This window comes from Bubalus kerabau, chromosome X (genome assembly GCF_029407905.1).
Source record: "Bubalus kerabau isolate K-KA32 ecotype Philippines breed swamp buffalo chromosome X, PCC_UOA_SB_1v2, whole genome shotgun sequence".
In the NCBI taxonomy this organism is placed as follows: domain Eukaryota; kingdom Metazoa; phylum Chordata; class Mammalia; order Artiodactyla; family Bovidae; genus Bubalus; species Bubalus kerabau.
Genome location: NC_073647.1, coordinates 140,854,482 through 140,872,222, shown reverse-complemented (window position 1 = coordinate 140,872,222; position 17,741 = coordinate 140,854,482). Strand labels below are relative to the sequence as shown.

General features: G+C 38.9%; 1 protein-coding gene across 4 annotated transcripts in view; it reads left to right on the top strand.

The window, feature by feature from the left end:
• The window catches only part of PHEX (phosphate regulating endopeptidase X-linked), a 227,582-nt gene extending 216,111 nt beyond the window's left edge, over positions 1-11,471 (top strand). For all 4 annotated transcript variants that reach the window (XM_055565587.1, XM_055565586.1, XM_055565589.1 and 1 more), the window contains exons 21-23: positions 951-1,055; positions 5,388-5,464; positions 8,204-11,471. In XM_055565587.1, the coding sequence (XP_055421562.1) occupies positions 951-1,055; positions 5,388-5,464; positions 8,204-8,306 (285 nt within the window). In that variant the 3' untranslated portion in view covers positions 8,307-11,471. The remainder of the gene's footprint in view (positions 1-950; positions 1,056-5,387; positions 5,465-8,203) is intronic.
• Positions 11,472-17,741: the final 6,270 nt, after the last annotated feature.

The window sequence follows — 17,741 nt, the reverse complement described above, 5'->3', positions numbered from 1 at the left end:
CATTTTCTTGAGGAGTTAGATTTCTATAAATTCTGTGAATTTCCGTAAATTGAATTATATTTCCCCTTTGACTGTTATATTCTGTTAAATGAGTAGAGCTGCATTTCTTTCCCTTTTCTTTTTGGAGAATAAAGTCACCCTAACAGTAATATTTGTTATTAAGATTCATGTAGTTAAAAGATACTTTTCAGAGGATACTTTTAGTGTAGTCTTAAAACATGCTACAGAAATCTTGGAGCTAGGTTTGTAGGTGTTTTCTTTGAGTATACTCTATGCAACCCTCCTTACAATTTTCTCTTAAAATACTAAGCTTCTAAATTACAGTCAGAGGCTAGTGTTTCACATATAGTGGGCCAGGTAGGAGTCCATCATAATGTTTTCATTATCCCCTGCTCCACGGTTAAGCAAAACACATAAGGATGATGTAGAAAGATATTCATAAAGCTATATGTATTCAGTGTTAAGAGCAAGCTGTTATTCTGAGGTTATATTCTTCCTCTGATTCTAGTTAAAATATACTTCAGTTTATAAAATGATGGTGATCGAAGATTATAGTTTTCTCTCTTACCTGGAAAAATAAATAAATTTGCTGATAGATTGGTCCCAAGATTTATTTCCATAGGGCTTGCCATTTTGTTAGATTTATTTGTTCCCTGGTAGGAATAGAAATAATAGCTTTTTTGGGGGGAAGAAAGGATGTTACTTAACATGTGCCTACTTTGGCCCAGCTGCTTTGGTATCTGTTGAGTCAAAGGTCTTTTTGCAGATGAACCTGTCTCACTGTTAAGCAACACACCATTGACTTGCATTTCCAGATGTTTGTTTTCTTAAAGGAAAGCTTGACAGGATACATTTTGCACATGGGAGAGGATATAGTTAATATCTGTACTGGAGGAGAAAAGAGAAAAGCCATTATTGCAGAGGGTCATCTCCTCTACTTCTCTCCCCAGGCTTACAGGAAATGGATAAATGACAAGAGGCAGGGAGTTGAGGAGCCTCTCCTACCAGGCATTGAATTCACCAACAACCAGCTTTTCTTCATGAGTTATGCTCACGTGAGTAAGACTGAGGACGGGGCCTCAGAGAGAAAATGTGGGACTTTGGCTTGCTTCCTGGGTCAAAGGTCTGGAACAAAAGTTTAATGACATAACTTTTGGTTTTAGCTGAAATTGTATCTTGCTGCTTATTGTCTGGATAAATTTCACATTTTTCATGTTCTATAGGATATAATTAATTAACTGATTGAATCGAGGCTTATTGGTATTTTTTATCAAGTGAGTTACCAGCCCTGTGGTGACTCACTTGATGTTTCTTTAGTATATCCTGACTTCTTAATGTATTTGATACTATTTGTAACCATTTCTAGTGACTCATTCTCTAGAGTCTTTCTTGGCTCTGTCGTTTCCTGCATTTCTCCTCCTTCACCTCATTTGCTGACTTGATCCCGCCACTCTCAACCTGGGGGTCCCTCAAGTCTATGTTCCCAACTGCCAAATGAACACGTGAAGAGTACTAGAGCTGCAAACAGCAGCAGCAGCAAAGGTGAGAGTCATATCACCCTTTTGCGAGTTTAATGGGCTCTCTGAGCAGAAACTGAAAGAAGATGTGCCCTAAATAAGGCACAATTCTGAGTTTGAGTATCTGGCCAATGATGCAAGTGCCAGTTGTTCTTTGTTATTGCCCTAGTTTATGTCACAAATATGTAGGCCTCATTTTCAAACAAGTCTGGGTTGGGTTGATGAAGTTCCTGATGCATGGCCTCACAGTGGGCAAATCTGTATCTGTATTGCTCAAAACGAGACAGAGGTTTTCATCAATACAATCTTTTGTTCCTAAGTTTTTTCATTCACTCCTCAGTAAGCTCATTAATTTCCATGTCTTCTTCACTTGGCTCCAGTTAAAGGATTCTCATCTGTCTGGGGTCTGTTATCTCTTAAAGCTGACACGGCAGCACTAAATAAATGATCATTTATCAACCTGACATCAACAAAAGTGTAATCAACAACAAAGTGACTCTCCTTTCTAGTTTTCCTACTTTTATCAACATACCCTCAACCATCAGCCTTTGGGTCTTTCTGGTTAGAAAACCTGGACTCTTAGGTCTTATTTGATCGATTTATCCTCATTTATATGACATGTGTCTCAAAAGCTGATGCTTCATCCCATTAACTGTTCTTCAGATTCAGCCTCTCTTTCTCCCCATTACCCTGTCTTGTCATCTGTAGACTAAGCCTCCATCTCTTCTCTTTGAATTATCCCAACAGCCTTATGGCATGTTTTCCTGATTTGGCTTCTTTCCACCATTGCCTGTCTTACATGCCGTTGAAATACCATTTTTATTTCATAGCTGACCTGCTGAAAGAACTGCAGTGGCTCCCAGGTGCCTGCCACATTGAGACCAAATGCCTCTCAAAGTTCTCCTCAGTCTTATACAACTCTACCCAACCAGCTCTAAATCCCCGTAGCTCTACCAGACTCACCCTTAGCTGGGCAGGTGTCCTCACTTCCACTCCACAATGTCATGCTCATCATTGTCTCTGGTTGTGCTTTAGATTTGCCTTCGGCAAAGTGACCCTCTTTGTACTTCTCCCCCTCAGACTATTCAATTCCATCTTTACCATTTAGGATCCATGTCAAGTTTTACCTCTTCCACATCTTCCACAAACTTCCCTATGGATTCCAGTTCTCATTAAAAAAAAATCTCCAACTCCTTTGCACTTATCTTCTTTACTATGCAGTTACCTTGTTATCAAAATGTTGAAGATTTTTATCTTCATAGCTTGTGTATCTTCATACACTTATTATTTATCTCCATAGCATCCAACAAAGAAGTGGGTATATTGAAGACACTTGACGTTTTTAGACGAATTGCTTGAAAAGAATGAGATTAACACAGTTCAATTAAAGAGACTTTCTTTTGGGTCAGTACTGGGTCAGATATCCAAAATAAGCATGCAAATATAGATAGAACTTTCTGGAGCAGGGATTGGCAAACTAGGACCCATGGGCCATATGTTGCCTGCTGTCTCTTTTGTATTGGAAAACAGCCATGGTCTTTACATATTGTCTATGGCTGTTTTTGTGCTACAGTGCCAGAGTTAAGTACTTAGAATAGAGACTTACAGTCTGCAAAGCCTAAAATATTTATTATCCGTCTCTTTACAGAAAATGTTTGCTGTCCCATGCTCTAGAGGACAAAGTACAAGGTCCGTCAGTTCTTATTTAGGTTCTTACTTACTTACTTAAGGTCCATCTTAGTAGATGAAGTAAACTAACTGATATTAACATTACAGTCAGTTTTGAAATGTCTCCAAATAAAATTCCAAACTATATATGACTTACTTTAAAGAGATTAAGAAGAAAAATGGCAAGTGATTTTATATTACTAATGAGAAATTTCTCTTGGAGCTTTTCCCTACTGGCAGAATGAGATTTTCAACCTTTTGTAAACTGAAATAAGTCTGCTCATAAGGAGGAAAATTATTTTGTCTCCTGAGAAGGTACTAGGAAAACAGTAAGAACAAAAATGTGTTTTTAGAAATCTCTTAAATGATATATGAAGCAAAGACAGTACTATATAATAATGCAAGAGGAAATAACATTAGAAAAAGTGAGGTGGAATTGATTGTGAGAAACAACTTCACTTTAGCTAGCTTCTGAGGAAGTTAAGTACTCCCATTACAGAAACATCTTTAGAGTCAAATTCAGAACCACTGTGATGGATGGTTTCTCTTCTCCAAAAGCAGTAGCATCCTATCACCTTTGCTGCTGCCTCTGTCCCCGTAGTTTCTGTCTGTTTTTCCTTAGATGTTCTTATCCTCCTTCTTTCTTCTCGTTGCTCCTCTTTCAGTGGACATTCATGGAGATCCTTCCTGGGGCCCATAAATAATCTTCAAACTAGTCTCTCATTTCCTCCTACTCCTGTGCCCCTGCTGGATAAATCTTTTGAAAATGTATTTTTAATCACCTTCATGCTCATTAACAATATTTAAGTATTGTTAAACAAGATTAGCAATACATTAACCTAAATATGGTAGCCTCTTGCTCAGGACTTGCTCAGGCCAGAAATCGGGCCCCATCCTCACCCTTCCCTGGTCTCCCATTGCTGCCCGCTATGCACCACACAGTCCAGCCAAGCTGAATGTCTTGTTTTTTTCTTCTCCAATATGTCTTTGTTTCCATTTTCTCCTCTACTTGGAATTCCCCCCATCATATTCATGTGTCCTAGTTCTATTCATACTTCAAGCTATATCATATTTCAAGATACACTTCAAATCAGGATTAAGTAGGTTATGGTACATGAATAAACAGTGCAAGGAAAAGTTTTCTTCTTGTTCATGTTCTGTGTGTAACATGGGTCAGCAGTGGGCCTCTGCTCATAGTTACTACTCAGGACCTGGGTTTTGGAATCTTGATCTTGTAGGTGCTTCCATGGTCACTACAGGAGTAGGGAAGGAGTAGGGAGGAAATGTGCACTGGCCTTTAATGGAGCATCCTAAATTGTTTTTAATACTCTTAAAAGTTCTGCCAGATTTTTAAAGCTTCCCCAAGGAAGTAACATATGTCACTTGTGCTCACATTTCATTGGTGAGAGCAAGTGACCATATAGCCATGCCTAACTTCAAAGGGGATGGAACAATGTCCTCCTATCCAAGGACTGAACTAAGATGAAGCAAACAAGGCACCCAGGGTGCAAAATCCTTCCCGCTTATGGGGCTGCTGCTGCTAAGTCACTTCAGTTGTGTCCGACACTGTGCAACCCCATAGATGGCAGCCCACCAGGCTCCCCCGTCCCTGGGATTCTCCAGGCAAGAACACTGGAGTGGGGTGCCATTTCCTTCTCCAAGGCATGAAAGTGAAAAGTGAAAGTGACGTTGCCCAGTCATGTCCGACTCTTAGCGACCCCATGGACTGCAGCCTACCAGGCTCCTCCGTCCGTGGGATTCTCCAGGCAAGGGTACTGGAGTGGGGTGCCATTGCCTTCTCCGTTCCCACTTATGACCATACTCAATAATGGATGAGTGATTCATTTTACTGATTCAAATGAATATGGTTAAATTTGATAACGGCTATTCCAAACATTATGTTAATTGAATGAATACATTGGTTGATTCCTGGACACATATGCTATTCTCTTCATTTAAAGCATTTGTCTGGAAACCTGTCTTAATTTACTCAAATAGTGAAAGCATTCACAGTGATAAAACCTTCTACTCTGAGGATTGGAATAATAGATGTTACTACTGATGAAAGTTTATCTGATCTACTAAAACAGCTTGTCATCCATCCAGTCTCAAATGACTCTTCATGTGATTTGAAGCAGGTAAGGCAGTAGACAATGTGTGATTGAAATGGAAGCATAATCATCGGTATGTTTTTTCTCCTAGGTGAGGTGCAATTCCTACAGACCAGAAGCTGCTCGAGAACAAATCCAAGTTGGTGCTCACAGCCCCCCTCAGTTTAGGTAAATAGGCATATGGGTGACACGAGTTTTTAACTGTGCATCTCCACCTCCTCTCTTCCCTAGCCATTCCAGGGCTCTACGAATAGGTGATCTGAAAAACAGCCTGCATTGTGAACAGTGATAGCTCATTTCAAAGACCCAAAAAAATTAATAAATAAATAAATAAATCTGGCCAAGCAGAAACTAAGCATCTTTTCTTTAATTAGTAGGAAGCTGGTTTAGCCAGTATTCTCTCACCTAAATTTTTGTAGTAGGCTTTTGTACACACCTCTAGTATCAAGAGATCTATGAGACTGTACAAGACTCCAAAGGTAATTTAGAATCCAAATCATAGCTTTAGTAGTAATTCCCACTTATTATCTTCTAGTTTTTGAAAGGCAGCAATCCATGGGTGCCATGAGTACACCATGGGTGCTCCATAAACTGGCATGTTTGATTTATCCAACCACCTACTTTTTAAAAATATTGACCAAAAAAGTCTTTTTTAGATACAAATGAGCTCTTATGTACTATGCCTTAAAACACCTAGAGCTCTGGTTTAGTTTGTGTTGTAGAATATCCTATTTAATGCCTCTTGTTCTTTCATGCAGCCAGCCAACAGACATGAATGAGTGCCCGCTTACAGAATAGCTCTGAACACAAAGGAGGATATATGGTGGCATTTAGCTATTGTAATTCATATCTAGAGGCAAAGCTCTACGTTTTAGCTTTTAGTTTGAGTCTTATTTTGAAACAGTTGCTTATATATGAAGGGAAATGAATTACCATCTTAATTGTCAGAATGTATAAAATATTAAGTAAAAATAAAATTAAGATTACTATTACCTACCCCATATTAAGTTTCTAGCATAGTTTGAGGGAAATTTTCTGTGCTAAGGGACAGAGTTATAATAGTAAATCCAAGAAACACAGTAATTTGTATTTATTTGTTCTTTGCTTAGAACATATTATTTCTTGGTATCTTTATATGTAATGTTTAAATGAATCCATTAGCATATTGTAGGAAAGTCATCTAAAAGTTCCATATGTTGAAATGTTATTCCCAAAACCTTGCCTTAGAAATTCTTAAGAAAATGACTCTAAATTACCCCATAGCATAAAAATCTAATCACTATGTTAGAAATTCTCCCCCACTGAGCTAAACTGTCAAAAACGCTGACAGTCTCTAATAAACTGTGCTTCCACTCACAAATGATGCAGATGAAATCACACAGTAGATTAATTACTCAACAGATAAGTTCTTAGAAACTAAGTTCCTCTCACTAACTTGTTGCCTGTAATGTTGGATTTTAACTGATAATTTTCAGAGTACACTTACCTGTCAGCTAAATTTGATCCTTAACACTTGCCCAGGGTGAATCATAGTGAAAGTGAAGTGAAAGTCGCTCAGTCGTGTCCGACTCTTTGCGACCCGTGGACTGTAGCCCACCAAGCTCCTCCGTCCATGGGATCCTCCAGGCAAGAATACTGGAGTGGATTGCCATTACGTGTGTGAAACCTGCATCCCTCCCTGTGTGTGTGTGTGCGTGCGTGCATGTGCACTCAGTTGCTCAGTCGTGTCTGACTCTTTCATTCCAGCTGACACACAAGAGGTTATGGGGGTTTTGAATTACAAGCCGATATATTCATTCAAATGCCCACAGGGAACAAAATCATTAGGGAAGAAAGAGTCATTGACCAAGAATGCTGTCTCTAGTCAGCCTTTTGAACCTGCAGTTGAGTAAGAAATAGATGAGGGGGGTGGATTTTTGCTAGCTTGTTAGTGATGTCTGCACTAACTGTAGATTTTGAATGTAGCAGATTCACACAATGGAAATACCACTTTCAAAAGGCAGTTACAATCATAGTGCTGAGTAGGAATCTGTAGTCTTTACTGCAGTCAGGCAGGGAACTTGCAAGAACATCAGATTTTGGAGCTAACTCCAGCAAAGCATTACTCATCAATAGCAACTAGACCCCGTTCATTAGTTTACTGTTGCATGAACCAAATTCTAGGTAAATATGAGCCTGCAAGCGTAATAGGAATTTATAGAAAGTGTTTCTGTGGATTGAATGAGTTCTTTAAAGATAATTTAGAGATAGCAACAACACGAATGAATCTTACAGACATAATACTGAGTGAAAGAAATCAGAGACAAAAGAGTGCATAGAGTGTGATCCACTGATGTGAAGTTAAAAAACCAGTAGAATTGATCTGTGGCCACAGAGGTCAGACTAGTAGTTATGCTTGGAGGTACTACTATTAGGGCATACACAAGAGCCTTCTAGGTGCTGAAAATATCCCATGTCTTGATCTGGGTGGTAATAACATGGGTGTATACATGTGAACTCAATGAACTTTACATTTTAAATGTGTATATGCTACATCAGTTATATGTTCCATAAAAATTTAAATTAAAAAATGGTTAGAAAAGTTAAGTATTGGTAAATTGTATAGTTTGTAGAAATTTGTAAATTTATAGCAATGTACCACCATATATACAATTTATAGGAATTGTAAACCCTACAGTTTATAGGAATTTAAAGATATTTGGAAGACTAATAGCATTTGTCTGGTTCTAGTCTCAGCTCTGTTAATTTTCTTGGAAATCTACTTAACCATTTTGGACTTCAGTTATCTCCTTGTAAATAGACTAAATGAATGGATTATTTTATCAAGCCATAGGTTGCTAGAGTTTTATTCAGAACCTGTTGATTTGTAAGAATTAAATGACATGGACTATGACATATCTTTTTCAGGGTCAATGGTGCAGTTAGCAACTTTGAAGAATTCCAGAAGGCTTTTAATTGTCCATCCAATTCCACAATGAACAGAGGCACAGAATCCTGCCGACTCTGGTAGCAGGACTGTTGGTTCCTGCCATCCTGAGAGAGCTGCGTGGTGCTCATCACCTACTGCTCTAGGCCTGTGTTCCCCTGAAGATGTTTATTTTAATGCATCTTCGGAATTTGGGTATTGCTTAGATCTAAACATTATTCAAAGTTGTAAGACTTAAAAAAATGGAATACAAAAAATCGAATCACATGTTTCTTTAGAAAGCCAATTAAGTCCCCAGGCTGCTTGTGTTAAAATGTTGTTTGCTGAATTGTTGCTATTGTCCATTTTAGTGTATAAGTTGCAGCTAAGCGGTATGTACCATTTTAATCTACAGCTTTGCAGGGGCCCTAGGTAGAATATATCCAGAAGAAAAATCAGCCTATTACACTAGCAACCCTCAGTGGTGTGGACATGTGCGAGGTTACCTGGGAGGTCTTCCTGTGCTGTTAGATTTCCTGCACCATCCTTTCATAGCATTGATTAACTCTAAGGTGGTTAAGTCAGAAATACGTTGAGTCCTCATTTGACAGTTTTTGATGAAGTTCTGGCCTTCAGCTTTGGAGTCTCTTGGGATGAAAACACGCCTCATAGCTTGTATCTGATGTAGCCCACTGCCCTGTTCAAGTCAGAATGAACAAAGCTGGCAGAAAAGACTGCTTGGTGAAGGCTTGAGTTTATCAAATAGTAAGACAAGGCTGTATCTGTAAGTCCCAGAAGAAGTCAAAACTCCTAGTCATGCAACCGCAGGCACAGCAGGAAACAAAATCTCCAAAATTTGATCTGTTCTGTTCAAACCTTGGCAATTATGTCATCTGCTAGATGCTTCTCTTCAGTCTAATTTCTGGTTGTCTTGTTATCCTCGTATATGTGCATTCTCCTGTTTCTGAAATAAGTAGGCATAAAAAAAATGATTTTCTAATTCCCAATTAGGAACATATGGCTTTCCTTCCCCTTGAGTGCAAAGGGACAAACCCCACATTGAGGCTCAGTTACCTCTTTTAAAAATCCTTTTTGAAAAATTTCTTGATTAAAGACATGTTAGAATCTATTGATTGAATTTAAAATTCCCTGCATAGTCCAAAGAAACATAATGTTTACTCTTCAAGACTTCTTCTAAAGAGTTTATAAGAAAGAGCATTACTATGTTTTCGGTCCTCAGAACTCTATCCTTTCAAGGGAACTATTCCATGTCTTATTAGAGAGTGTGTGTGCAGGATAAAATTGTAACAGCTTTAAAGTGCTTCCCTGGCATTTTTGCTTTTTAAAATAGCCATCCCCTCTTCCCATTATTCCTTATACATGTGGTTCTAGGTTAAGCTGGTCAATAGGAAAATCTCAAAAGCATAATGACAAATTCAGGCTAACCATAGGAAGCCATTTTACATCCCTGGAATTTGTCATTAAAAAGTGTGTGTGTGTGTGTGTGCACACACCATGTCCTTTTGTAACCATGGGAACGTAGGGGAGAAAAATGCAGGGGCACCATCATGAGGAAAACAATTTGAGTGCATTGGTCAGTGGAGAGTGATTTTCCCCTTGACTTCCTCCTCTCTGAATCGATAAACTCCTGAAGGGCAGCTACCTTTTCCGCCTTAACCATGACTTGATATCACCTTAGTTTGCATTTTCAAAAAAGCAGTTAAGGGTGCTGGAAACCTCCATGTCTTTTCTCTAGAGGAATCATTCTGATTTGGTTTAGACTTAGAAGATTCTCCTTGTTTCATTCCTATATCTGGACATTTAAAATCAGCTTAAACGTTTTTAAGGCTTACATAAACAGCATATTCCTTCTAGATTTCTCTTTTTAAACTCCAAATAAACACATTCCTGCTGGTCAGAGAAAGTGTTTGATAAAAGTGTAGAAATATGGCTTTGGAAATGGGACTTGATCAGTCACTTAATGGTTTAGGAAAACTGGTTGGTGAACAGTTGGGGCCTGAACAGTTTCTAAGTGATATGGCTACTTGTCTTGACTAACTTTACTTGATGTAACTCAATTATACTGCAAGCTGTCGATAGGATGGCCGTTGTTAAAATAGACTTAGAGTAGCTCAAGTCACCACGACTCGCTGGGACAATTTTCTAGATTGAATTTCCAAATTCGTGTTCCTGTTCAGATTTTCAGAGTACATTCTTATTGTCTCTTCTCTTCAATACAGACTAATAGAAAAGAGTCAGATACCGATTAAGTGGTGTAAGGAAGAAGGTAAAATGCGACTGGAAATCTGGGGAGGGTAAAGGAGAAGCTGGCCTAGGAATGTGACTCTGAAGAGAATCCAGGATTTTGGCAGTTCTTGCTAAGCACATCCACTGGAGGAGAGCCATAAAATTTTACAAAAATAATTATGCTAAATTAAAAGGAAATTAGATATTGGATCTCAGACTATGACTGCCATAGCACACTTCTCTGATTCACATACCAGGTATTCTGCCAGTGAACTATTGCCTGCGAAATGGAAGGCATTAGGTTTTTGTGAAATTCTCCTGGTTTAGTCAAGGTTCTTATGTGTATAAAATGGTCTTGTTTGGCTTATCATCATTGCCCAAAGTTTGTTGAGGTTTTTACCAACCACACAGCACCGGCCTCCTATTTCCATTTTTTCCTTTTATGAGATGGAGTTGGAAGTGACTACTGCAAGCTCAGGATTCATAAATTATCCTTAAGTTTATTCAGTGCCTTTCCTCAATGGAGCTTAAAGCATAGCACATAAATTTTATCTTATTTAGCCCTAGAGCATCACTAAGAAGCAACTAGGAACTGTAGCTTGCCACATAGGTTATGCTTGCACCAGATCAGTGGAGAGGTTTGAGATTGCTTCTCAAGTACCCCAGAGTCAGGAGAGTTAAAGCCTTTGTTCTTTGGGCTGCTTGCCTTTGCATTAACCTTCATCCCTTAGGTCACCCCATTTCTGAATACATTTGTTCCAGCAGTATTTCTGTAATTACTTAGCATTTGATAGACTTCTTCCTTGATATTTTTAACAGTATGTCTCAGTTGCATATTAAATTATGGAAGAATATATGATTATTTCAAGCAACAACATGCTCATTGCTAGTGGAAGTGCCCCACTGGTTCGAAGAAAGGTGTTCTTGGATTATGCATTTCATATCTAAATGGTCTTTGTATTTTCTTCCCTTACTTGTGAAACAATGTGAACGATCATTTTAAGGACAATAAAAAGTTGAAGATATTCTGTTTCCTTTCTTTTTAAAAATAATATTAAAATTGATTACATCCATTAGCATACTCAGTTCTGTTTTAGACAATATTTGCCTAAAAAGTACACAAAGCATTGGAGTGGACTAGGTTTCTTGGTTTAGGAAAGTGAGATTTGAATGCAGTAACTTTTTCTGTAGACAATGAGAGATTTGAGAGTTGGCCATTATATTTTCTTCCAGGATATAAACGGATATGGTTTATTGCTTATGCAGTTATATTCCTAATGAGGAAAAGAGAGGCTTCGGAGGAGATTATCAACCATGGTATGGCTGGTCTTGCAAAAGTGACAAGGAACATTACAGTTACTGTCAAACCAAAGAATCTCTATTTTGCTGTCACCTTTCTTTACCCATCAAGTCAGATTATGGTCACTCATTCAGTACATAGTAACTGACCACCATTTGATTTAAGTCACTGAACTAGCTGTATTTAAGCAGATCATGTGCAGTTTCAGCTTCAATGAACAGTCTGGTCTAACATGGTAAACAGACACATAAATTGCTACATTCACCCTGTATCATGGCAAGTGTGATGAAATTTAAGGACATTGGGTTGTGGTTTGGTACGCAGAGAAAGATTTATTCAATTCTCCTCAAGTGGATGCTATCAGAGTTCTCTCTACCCAGATCCCAGCCCTTTTACTGGGGACCCTAACCTCACCTTCTGTGTGCTTTTTTTTTTTTCTCATTGGCTGTAGATCTCTAGGATGGCTGCCCTCATGCTACTGGAGCCTCTGTGCCCCATGTACTTTCAGGGAGCTGGAAGTGCCTGCCATTTTCATCCCCTGGTGACCTTTGGACAACGAGTGAGTGGTACAGGACAATGAAAGCCTGCCTGCCTTGCCTGAGTCCAGACAAATCCAGAAGCATACCATAGAATTCATACTAACTTCCCTCGGGGGGCATTTTGGTATTAGACTGGCAGTGGAAGTAGAGTCCCCTGTTGATTATTTTAAACATCTTTCTGATGTATTCAGAGATGTGAAAACTACTGGTTTATGGTAGGTGTACCACAGTGTCCATGTACAGGAGATAGACATGAGACAGACTGTAGAGCTGGTAGGTAATAAGCGTCTCAGTATGACCTGTTAGTGCCCCTCTGAGAGTCTACTCTAGTTTCTGAGCTGATCCTTGAAAAAAGAATTTTTGCCTGTAGGGTAGTGGCAGGAGGAAGGATGTATAGAAATGATTGAGTTTATGAGTGATCTCTGGGGCATGGACGGGAAGGACAGGCTTTGGGGGAATGAAGGCAAGAAGTCTAGAATCTCTCTTGCTAGGGTCAATTTGATAGATTTTATGAGATATTCAGTCTACTTCAATTTTTAGATGTATATCTTAGTGGACCTGATCAAATTTTGGAGGCTGATGTTTCCAGTCAGGCTTAAGGTATTTACATGTCCCTCAAGTCCAATTGCTTTCTTTGTTAAGATCACACGACATGTTGAAAGAGATCATCTCAATGGTTTAACCCAGTTTGAGCTAATGTCTTGTTTTCATGACATACAAAATGGTTATTAACCATCAATGAGCTTCTCTCCTACAGTTGTTGATATTAAGACCAACGTTCCTTCCATATGATTCTGCCATTTTCAATGCTACTGAATGTATGCTCATCCACACGAAGCTGGTGGAGGGAAAGAAGCTATTGAAGATACCTAATGAAAGGTTTGGTCTAATCTAATAAGTTATCTATGTTACTTCTGCCCATATTCCATTGACTAGCACTCAGTCATATGGCCAAACCTAACTGCAGGGGAGGCTGGGATATATAGTCTAGCTGTGGGCCGAGAGAGGAGAGGAAATGGGTTTGTCTATTATGTAGTGATACCAGCCATACCTTCTAAAGGTAAATACTGGCCAGTGACATGGAGCTCTTCTGAATTCAGGAAATTGCTTTTGAGCACAGCACAATGAAAAATCTTAAATGCCATTGGTAGCCTGCAGTTTATTCTGTAGGAGTCTTTTTAATTAACAGTTTAATTGGATAATTTAACCCCCTTTAGAATTGGAGATAAGAAAATGAGAATGAGATAGCCCCTGTGATCTGACAATACTGTGCTTTAATAAACACTCCAAAGTGAGCCCGGAAATGAGCACCACAAAAGCATTACCATAATTTGTGATCAGTGAATGAAAACCTGATCTATAATTTTAGTTATTTATAAATGGTTTAGCTATATGTTTCATTTGAATGTGTATTTTGTTTTGTTAATTGTCTCAATTAGGAAGATAACAATATAAGACTCTGTGGCTATGCCATGGATTTACAGTATGGTCTAAGCTTTTAAAATAGATCCCATTGAGACAATAAATAAAATATGAAATAATATGTGCTATGTCTTCTAGGATTTTTAGAGAATTTCTATGAAAATTATTTTTACTTCTCCCTTCATTATGAAAGGTTGATGCTGAGCCCTGAAGGGGCTCTTGGCCAGGATTCTTGGCCTCTGGAGGAGAGGAATTCAATCCGGGGCCAGTGATGAGGCTTGACTGCTCAGAGCTTTTGTATAACAAAGTTTTATTGAAGTATAAAAGAGAAAGAGAAAGCTTCTAACATAGACATTAGAAGGGGGCAGAAAGAGTGCCCCCCTGCTAGTCTTTAGCAGGAAGTTATATACCTACTAGCAGACTGCTAATTAGAGAAAGGAAATGTCTCAAAACTCAGGCCCCTCACCCACAACATGCATTTTGAGATAACATTGGCACAAGGTGAGTCATCCTGGGCCCTAAAACTATTAACATGGATCTTGAAGAAAGGTGGGTTTCCAAGCAAATACCTAGTCTCATTAACATAGCTTAAAACATACTGGTTTGTTGAGTAAAACATACTGGTTTGTCAAGTCGGTTCTGAATCCTAGGGAACCGACTTGAAGAAAGACAGAGTCTGAGGTAAACACATAGTTCATTAGCATAGCTTAAGAAAAACATTTGCATAAGATAAACGCATTGGCTAGCTCAAGGCCTAAAAAAGTTAAGTTCAGGTGGAACCAGGTGTCCTCATGGCAACACAGAATTTTAAAAGAAACCTTTTAATTTTGTGTAGAGAAGGGGAGAAAAATCTGACACTTAGAGTTTGTTTCCTCCTGCCACTTAAGAGAGAGAGAAAAAACGTCTGACACTTGCAGCCTGTTTCCTCCATTTGGGGGCCCCTAGCCTTCCTGCCTCTTACCCTCTCAATGAGAGCTGAAAAATGCTCTTCTTCATATTCATGTTTTATGCTTTGTCCATTTAAAAGACAAATTGAGGCTCAGAGTCCAAGAAACAAAGATGAGTGTCCACGTACAAGCCACAAAAGTACCATTCGAATTAATTCTGGCTTGAGACGTAACTTCACAGAGACAGAAGCACTAAATGATTAAGTTAAAATCAGCAATGTAAAAGCTACCAAAAATATTAGGTAGCATTTATGCTGGCAGTTAGGCTGAAATGTCTGCATATGTCCTAAGCAAAAAGAACTGTACAGTTTATCATTTAGAAGTGAACTCTGTCAATTTCCAAACTGATTTAGAAGTCAGTGGAATCTGTTCCCTGGTAACAGCTATGCTACCCTCCCACCCCAGTGACATTTGATGAATGAATAAAATAACCTAGGGCAGATTTTTTCCAAGATTGACCAGGCATTTGTAAATGATTTTTTTTTTTTTTGCCTAAAAAATGATCATGATGAAAATGAAGAAGGAATTCATAGGGCCTGGACTCCATCTTAGGCCTGTTCATGCTGATCATGCTCGGCCACCTTTCCAATGGACTCTGAACTCTGTGTTTAGTGCCTATGAAAACAACAATGGAAGGATAAGACCCCCTCCAGACAGGGGAGCCTTGAAGATGTATCTAGGTTACTCATCGCCTAAGAGAAAACATATGCTAATCACCCCTTCCTCCAGACAGGCCATAAATTTTTCTGTATCTATCGGAGTGTAACCTCTGGTTTATTGATTATTGGCTAATTGTTTGACTGTTTGAGCACATGAGCACATAGCACGTGAATGATGGGGTTATTGGGATTGTATTTTCCTTGGTTTGTGTAAGTCTCAAGGAATTTGGGGTGGTGGGTTCAGACACGTACACATGGGGTATAAAAGATTTTCACAAATGCTGGTCGGGGTCTTTGGCTAAGAGGAGACTCTGCCTTGGGCCCGCCGGTGTAATAAACTGCACTCCACTATCTGCATTGTCCTTCTGAGTGAGTTTGTTTCCTGGAATGCGTGGCTACAACAAAAACAGCTAACATTTTTTGATACCTGCAATGTCCTAGGTACTCCACTAGGGTCTTGCATGCTTTATAGCCAATCCTCATAACAGTCTTGCAAATATGGGTTACTGTTTCCACTTGACAGCTGAGGAATAATTGTGTGACTTGCCAAGACCACCTTAGTAACTGGAGGAACAAAGAATAAAATTGTTTTTGTCTGATTTCAGAGCTCATTCTCTGATGCTCTACCAGGCAATTGGAATGGTGTTCCAAACCTGCTTTGACCTGTGAATTACTGAAGATTTCAGGCTGTGTTTCATAGTCACCTGTTAAGAAAAAACTGAAGGAGATGTGAATTTACAAGTATTTGTACCTGATGACCGTTCCATCTTGAGTCCCTCAGAAAGCTGTCCAGAAGCTGCTCTTCACGGGTATGCTACCTATTATATAGTGAGCATGTACCATCTGCCTGACATCCACTAAATGGTTTGTGTATCTTATCTGGTTTCATCATTAAGGTAACTCAGACACCTATTGTTATCCCCATTTTATAGGTAAGGGAACTAAGGTTGAGGAGGTGAATAACTTGCCCATGATTATTTAGCTCACAAGCAACAGGGCCAGATTTGAATCCAGTCTTATCCACTTGCTCCATTAGGCAAACATATAGCTGTGGTGACCTCAAGTCCTAGATTTCTGGGCTGGGATATCCCAGTTTAGTTGTTAGACTCTTCCACAGTTTACCTGTGTTCAGCCCTGTGTGTGCCTGTGGGTACTTGAGGGCCTGTGAAAGTTTGAGACTTTCCAGCCACCACCCTGTTTATCGCCTCATCATGCACACTGACATTCACTGTTGCCTACAGTTTCCAAGGCCGGAAGCCTGCTGGTAGTCTGCAGGCCACTTCAGCTTGCTTCTAGGAGGGAGTCTGTTATTTTTGCTCATGTGGCCTTTTTTATACTTTTAGTATCTTTTTTTTTTTATATTAACAAAAATTTTATTTATTTATTTATTTTTTGTTACCAGCTGAATTTATTTATTTATTTATTTTCTTACATGATGTTACACATGTTTTAATGCCATTCTCCCAAATCATCCCCCCCTCCCTCTCCCACAGAGTCCAAAAGCAAAAGAGACACAGATGTACTTTTACTATCATTTTTTTGTGAGGGGGAAAGTTGATCCATGTCTGAGTTACTGGAAGTCTCCATTTTGTATTCCAATGGAAAAATGTAACAAAAATTTATTTGGAAAGAAATGCTGCTGTAGATACAGTTCTACTGAATCATGGCCTTCACCCAGCAATATCTGTAACTAAAGAGCCTAAAGCTTCCTTTAAACTGCTGGATTAAAAACCGGGAGGTTTTATTTTGCGCAGAAGCCAATCTTACTTTTTCTTAGTTATGTTAATAAAATTAGCATGCATGAACATTTGGTATTTTCCACTTCTCCTAAAGCCATATAACTTAGTCTTTGGAGAATTCATTTAAGATGAAAGGAATGTGTCTCTGTCCACCTTCCAGAGTTGCTGGGGAGTGCGTCTAGGAGAATGCTAGGGTGGATTTGTCACGAAAGCTCTGGAGGAAATTTTTACTTATCAACAAGGACCAAGCACAGTCCTTGGAGACTCACATTTCAACTCTCATTTGCACACACACAACAGGCTCTGGCACAGATTGAGTTTGAGTTAGTGCACATAGATTGTTGGGAGGAAATCAATCAAAAGCCTTTTTAAGCATAAATGGTTTTTTAGGAACTGAAAACTGAGTGCCTCAATTTTATGGTAAGCATTGAATAAAACCATTTTAAAGCATTCAGCATATTAAAACTACTCTACAAACACGAGTAATAATGAAGGTACCTCCTCACCCAGGTCCATTGGTGATTTTTTGAACTAATAATTACTACAGAATAAGAAGAAAAATCAGCTGCCATTTAAGATCTGCTTACAACACATGAGGTAGAGTGCTAGCTGTCATACTGGGTCTTGATTAATCCAAGACTTTGGTGACTTTAGCCCCAGGGTTCACAAACTATAGTATGATAACAG